Source organism: Ovis aries, chromosome 15, assembly GCF_016772045.2.
Source record: "Ovis aries strain OAR_USU_Benz2616 breed Rambouillet chromosome 15, ARS-UI_Ramb_v3.0, whole genome shotgun sequence".
Lineage (NCBI taxonomy): Eukaryota > Metazoa > Chordata > Mammalia > Artiodactyla > Bovidae > Ovis > Ovis aries.
In genome coordinates this window covers 37,534,399-37,541,355 of record NC_056068.1, presented here as the reverse complement: position 1 = coordinate 37,541,355, position 6,957 = coordinate 37,534,399, and the positions used below count along the sequence as shown (strand labels likewise).

Below are 6,957 nucleotides of genomic sequence, written 5' to 3'. Positions count from 1 at the left end.
TGCAACAGGAGTTTACTTGCTAAAGCAGGGATGGACTCAGAGGATAATGGTTTTATGTCTCATAGTAAAAGACTCTAGACTTAAAAGGAAACTTTGATGGGGAAACCAATTCTGTATGTTAAATAAAATGTCTCTGAAATGCATGAGCTCACAATTTTGAAATCAGTTGAAAGCTGCGCTACCTAAGTAGGTCTGGTTTCTCTGCTGACTAGGACTAGAGTCCTATAATAGCATGGAGACTGGCTGGTAAATCTGCCACAGTAAATTAATTTCCATTATTTAACAAACATTGGGTGAGTGCCACCTGGTGTGCAACACACTCTGCTATGTTTCAAAGAAAGGACTTGGGGGTTTTGTTTGTCAGTTTGTTTTTGAGCCTTGCCCCAGCTCAGCATCAGCACACCTTAGAAATTCAGAGTACTTGATGGAAGAGTTATCTTAATCCCTCTCTATCTGGACAGACTGACTTTTCAAGAAAAGCTGGACTTGCTGGAGGCTGTGTTAGCACCCTCTGGGAGCTGTCCCTGAAGATTTCAAGAGTGCGGGGTGAATGTGAGCTTGGAAGACTGACAGTACACGTGGAAGCCAGGAGTAGAGTTCTGAGCCCCACATAGTCACAGCATTATAAATCTGGCTTTTGAAGTCCTCCTTTCTTAACCATTTCGCATCACCATTGCATTGGTGAAGACAATGGTTCTCTCCATAGGAAAAGGCAATCCAAGGACACCCATACTTAGAAATAACTTCAGATCAGAAACCTCGGGGTTTGGGAGTCATTTTGGCAAAACGGTTTTCCACCTGAGTTTTAAAGCCTTGCCTACAACAGTCTGAAGTGGCAGAGCCCACTTAAATGCTGCAAAATATCTGCATTGCCGCGGTTGTCAATTTGGTCTTGATGCCGAGCACCCAAATCCGTGTCTTGGTCTCAGCCTGCGATTTCTGCTTCTAGACACCAGGATGGAAGGAGCCCGCGGTCCGCCATCCTGAATCCTTCCCTTGCACATCTTCCCTTTCCCGGCTTTCTGCCCAATCGCACTCTCCCGCTTCCGACTGATTAGCCCCTACCGCTGCAATCCTGCCAGAGGAGAGCTAGTTTCAGACACCCAGTTCCCTTGCCCCAAGATTTTATTCCCTTGCACCAGTGCCGCCCCTAGGCTTAAGAAGCAGAAAATTGGAATAAGGGCATCTTGGAAGTTAGATGTCCTGAACCCTGAGAGCACCAACCTGAAGGGGAAGAGATGTGCCGCGAGGCAGGCGTGTCGAATGGAACACTGAAGCTTGACACTGAGGTCTGGGTGTGAACCTGTGGCTCGGTCACTCATGTCTCATTTCAGCTAGTATCAGTTCTCCCCGAGAAAAGAAGCTACCTGGGATCTGTGTCCCCCCACTACCCCCCCCCCACCTCCGCTCCGCAATGCCGCTGCAGTGCTCGTGGCGCTGGAGGGTCTATACAGGCTGCTTGGATCATGTGCTGTGCGCTCAGACCCAGCGATCCTGTGTACAGGGAGAAGCATCTTTCTCTGCGTTCTACCTGCTGAGGACAGCAAGTCAGGACCTCAGACCTTCCTGGAAGGCTTAGAGCAGTCGCTCCATCGGGGAGATCCAGAAACCTGTTGAGCAGGGTGTAGGAGCTGGGAAATCGGGTTTTACAGAGCACGTTTATTCCAGAGTCATGGACGCAGGACGTAATCCTGCTGCTGTGTGCTGTGCGCTTACTGCCGGACTCTGAACATCACCTGGATGCCCCGGTGCACCAGTGTCATTTTGTGAGTGCCTGTGGTTAGGGAGCGCGCACATGTTTGGAGTCAGTACTGAGTTTGTGAGTGTGTAAGAGCAGACAGAAGCCAGCACGGGTTTACACTCCCGCAGGACTCTTCAGCACCATCAAGCTTGGCGGGCTTTCTAGCAGAGGACTGAATTACAGTAGATGAGGGTGCAGGGTCACTGGAACATCTTGGCAAACAGCAGCCGGAAGCAAGGGGCAGCTGGGCAAATGGTTGGGGAAGGAGGGTGAGCATTAGGTGATGGATGGTGGGGGAGGAGGCGTGGGGCTAGAGGTCCGCTTGGAAGCTGGGAGGCATCTAAGCCTTGCACTTCCCTGCTCAGGCTCAGCAGCGCATCCAGCCCCTCCTTACCCAATGAAGGACCACCCAGCATGACTCCAGGTAGCTGCGGAGGGTGTGGAGGGTGTTGACTGGGAAAGCGTATCGTGATCCCACGGAATCTTCTATGAACTTCCCTGGTAAGCTCTTCTAGATCCCTAACTGGGAGGAAAACAGGTACGTGGTTAGTAATGATAGCATCCCTTCAAGACTGGAATATGATTCCCATTTCAGAGATAAGTATGTTGAGACTTTACTAGTTTCTAGCCCATAGTCCTACCACCTGGCAAACTTATAGCTGGAACAGCATTGAAATCTGACAAAGTTCCTGGACTTCTATCCTTTTATCTCCACACGCCCTGCTCTCCTGTGGGTGCTTCCTGCCGTCTGAATCTGACTCCCCGCTTGGGCACAGAATCATCAACTCTGCTGCGCATTAACTCTGAAGCGCTCTTGGACGGGGGTCTATGGTCAGATCTAGGGGAGTCAGGGTTCTCTGTAATGCTGGATTCTATTCTACAGGATAGCACGGCTGGGGATGGAGTGGGACGCGTGCCTGTTCAAAACCCTTGAAAGCAAACAGGTAAAGTTAACCGTGACGTCAAATTGTCCTCAAATTCCAACTTACTTTTCCTGTTTTTTTCATTTGTCCTCACCAACCCCCCTCTGTGCCCCCCTCCCACCCCCGCCATCAATGACCTCAATGCAAATACAAGTGGGGTGGTACTTCTGGATGCTCCATGTTCTGGACGCAAGTGGTGACACAATCCTTCTGGGGCTCACATCCTTCCCCTCATTGGTTGCCCGGAGCTCCTGGAACCCCCCTAGACCCAGAGCAGCGGGAATAAAAGCAGCTGCTCATGCTGGGAGGATTCAGAGGCACCCAAGTGTCTCTGCCACTTCTGCCAGAGTGCCATCGCCTGCCGCCAAAGCTACTGCTGCTGCTCCTTCCTCTGCTCCCAGCCACCTGGTACCGGCTGTCAGGTAAGCCTGGAGATTCCTGCTTAGCTGGGATTCTGTTTCTCTCCCCTTCTTTCCCTCTCTCTCTCCAGTACTTTTTCTTAGCGGATCTCTCCTGTCTGAATGGCTCTGACCACTCCTGTCCTGGTCTCTTCGCACAAGCTGAGTTACTCTGCAAGGCTCCTTCCACAGGTAACACTGGATGGTCTCAGTTTGCAAACTCTTCTTCACTCTTCTTGTGCCCAGGCGGGCTCCAGTCTCTTTCCCGCGGCTCACGTGCTTAGGTCAGTTTGGGATGCTGGAGCTTCCGGGTACTGCAGGCTGATCCTGATGCAGGAATAGCCTTGTGCGGCCAGTGCTGTCGTGGGTCACATCTCATGCCTAGAGGACCGGGGGAAATGTGTTTGGAACCCAGGACAGTGCCGGCAGGTGGGAAATAGGCACAATGACTGAAGGGCAGACAGTCATTAAATGAAAGCCCCTGTTGTGGGTTCTGGGAACTTTTCCCCCAGTTTTTTTCCTGGGTCCCAATTTGAGACTCTCCCAGCTTGCTTCTTACAGGGTCCTCTTTGCAAAAGTGTGGAGTGACTGACTGGTAGAATTTGGTCCTTTAGTTTCTCAAGGATTCCAACTACAGTGATAAGTCCTCTCTAATCTCCTCCCCCGATCAGGTATGAGGGAAAACCCAGCACTGGGATGACAGCTTTGAGTTGTACAAGGGGAAAAGCTGTGGTGACAGGTACAGACAGACCCAGTCTGTCTTCCAGGAGTCCTGGCCAACAGGTTGTATGTGAGAGTATGTGGGGTGCTGGGGAGGGGGCTATGTTCAGAGATTTCCTCACCCAGTTCACCTGGAAGGTTTCTTTTTCTAAACCACACATCCTACAGGCTTACTGCATCATCCAGAAGTCCACTTTGCCAAGGAGGTGAAGGGGAGTGAAATGACCAGCCTGAAGCCAGGATGCAAGGGAATTAGAGGCACAGGCAGGAGCAGAGCCCAGATCTGTGGGCTCAGGGAATTTGGACCTGCCATAGGTGGTGACATTATTCTTCCCTTACAGAGAGGTGTCATGGGGTTCTGGAAGTTCCCCCCATTCTTGGTCCTCAGCATCCTGGTCTTGTACCAGGCAGGCATGTTTCATGCAGCACCATTCAGGTAAGACAGCCCTGCTAGGATTCTCTCACCTCCCCTGAACCCTGGTTCATAAAATTCTGTGTTCCCAGTTGTACCATGCTGTATCTGGCTTTCACGGAGGGGTTGATAATATAAGAATGTAAACTATATATAAATTTATCATTTTTATGAGGCAAAGATATGTAGCACGCAGTTTACAAATAGACATAAAACATATACGTTACATTGTTATTGTTAATTTCATATAACTTATTTCTTTTTATCAAATATTTGTATCTGTAGGAAATCTATTTATTAATTTAACCATAATTTGAGAAATGGATCGCATCCTAAATCTGCTAATTATTTTGCCAACAAATTTGTTATTTAGATGTATGGGACCTATACATCTAATTGCTCACCTTCATTTAGAATACACTAAACTGAAACCATTTTCAGATTTAAACTATTATTATCATTTAATTTTTAATAATGGCTGTATTTAACACTAAGTTCATAAAATTCCTGAAAATCTAACCATCAGTTTTCCCAAGCCTAGGTAATCTACTAGAGGTTTGGAGCAAACCACTTCTTTGAGGTCATACCAGAGCCTAAATTCTGAAGAAGCAGCCGTTTTGGATGGATTACTGGCCTCTTGCCCTCTCCATTGAGAGATGCGGCAGTCACATCCTCAGGGGAAGTCGCAGAAACCAGGAAACCTAGCTGCTTATCCTGGATGTGGGGGTATCGGGCGGCGGGGCTCAGAGCTGGTGTTGGGCTTGCTTCCCCTCCCTAGGTCTGTCTTTGATGGGCGTTTTGATCCTGCTACCCTGGATGAGGAGGAATCGCGCCTCCTACTGGCTGCGATGGTGAATGACTACGAGCAGATGAGGACGCGGGAGTCGGAGAAGGCTCAGAAGACCGAGGGCTCCCGGTGAGATGCCCTGCTCCTCGCAGCACAGGGCGTCCTCTCCCTCCGGTCCTGCCCAGAAAGGCATATCCTGGAGCCACCTTTGGGTTTTCTGACACCCCTAAACATGTCTATGGGGAGTGATTATGGCCCCTTCTCTAATGGCCTGTGATGTTCTGCTGTCATGACCATTTCTAGCAGAAATACTTAAGGTTTATTGGTGCCTCTCAGGGCAGTAATTTTCCATGATGATTCTGTGGGGCAGCACCCACTCTCACTAATAGCCCTTTTCTTTTCCTCTATCCTGCAAATCAGCATCCAGAAGAGAGCCTGCAACACTGCCACCTGCATGACCCATCGCTTGGCAGGCTGGCTGAGCAGATCTGGGAGTATGGTGAGGAGCAACTTGCTGCCGACCAAGATGGGTTTCAAGATCTTCAGTGGGCCCCGCAGGAACTTCTGGTTTTAAGCCGTGAAATGATTATTGGAATAAGGTGACTGCTCTTTGTACTATTAGATGGGAGGATAACTGACTGGGTACTTCAGGGTGCAGTCCACACTCTAAACCTTCATGGGTTCATATGGGTGAAAAATCCACAGGGGAAGGAGCCCACACCAGTGTCTGGGAACATAGAGTCCCAATAGCTGAAAACTCTACAACTTGGGTTCATTTTTCTCTATTTTTTCAGTCTCTTCTTGTGACACTGAGATCCTCTGCCAGGAAATATCGATTGTGTTTATTTAAAACATGGTTCTCTGGATTATAACTGTGACTATTCTAGCATTTGAATTTGAATGGCAATTATTCTCTCCTTTTAGAGTATGCCCTACTATGTCACATACATCTGAATTCAGAGTATGGACTTGGGTTCAAGTCTGTCTGTCCGTCCCCTACTAACCATATGATTATGGCCCTCACCTACTCTGAGCCTTAGCTTTCATCTAACTTGAATGCGACAACAGTATCATCAATATAAAAAATGATTGTGATAATATATGACAGGAGCCTCTTAACTAATAAGTAATATTTGTTACATTTTTCCCCCTTCTAGGTCCCCAGGAAGCTGAACTCTACTTTTAGTTTGCAATGAAGGCATCTTACAAAAAAAGAAAATAGCATGGAAGATACCCATGTATGCATGCTTCTCAATATTGAAAACATTCTTCTTTTCCTTGAAATAAAGTAAATGCAGAATAAAATAATTAAAGTTATCTAGTGTGCATTTTTTTATATCAATATATTTGATTCTGTATTCAATAAGTATGACATATATCTCATTGGCTTATCTGGTAGCAAATCTGGGCCCTGTCAGCCAACCTGTCAGCTGTTCTGCTAAACCTCAGGGGCACATGAGGTCACTGCCTTCTGGGTGTCTGGGGGTGCATAGTAATGCTGAGCCTCAGTGGATCTCTTTGTTGAAAGAAATGTTCTCATTTGTATACTTCATCAAGATAAAAAATATATTTTCAATATGCTTAAAGGAGTGATGCTGTTTTTCTCATGAGAACCTCAGACACCTGTGAACAGTTTGTGACCAGGCTGGCTCAAATGAAGCAATGATACCATGCTTGGGTGTACGCTCAGTGTCTAGTGACGCACCTTTATTGAAATTAGTATACTCTGCATCTCAAGGAGATATTCACATTTATTTTCAGAGAGTGCCCTAGTCCCCTGCCCCAGGAATTACCTGTTCTCTTCTCCTTGACTCAGGTTTGTCCTTACTCATCCCTGTCTTCCCTCCCAACAGCACCCCTTCATTCACTTCATAGCCTGCAAAGCCCTTAAGAATAAGGGCTCACAGTTTACAAGGGGATCACAGACTGGCAGACCTGGAAAGACCATCAGATACCATCTAATCCAACTTTTTACT

At 47.6% G+C, this 6,957-nt stretch overlaps 1 protein-coding gene across 1 annotated transcript; it reads left to right on the top strand.

The window, feature by feature from the left end:
* Positions 1-3,008: 3,008 nt before the first annotated feature.
* Positions 3,009-6,275, top strand: CALCB (calcitonin-related polypeptide beta; the record flags this gene model as incomplete). The annotated part of the gene is given in 5 exon segments (NM_001130155.1): positions 3,009-3,086; positions 4,124-4,218; positions 4,973-5,110; positions 5,402-5,580; positions 6,139-6,275. Coding segments are annotated over 3 exon segments (378 nt in total). The 5' UTR covers positions 3,009-3,086; positions 4,124-4,132.
* Between the last annotated feature and the right edge of the window lie 682 nt (positions 6,276-6,957).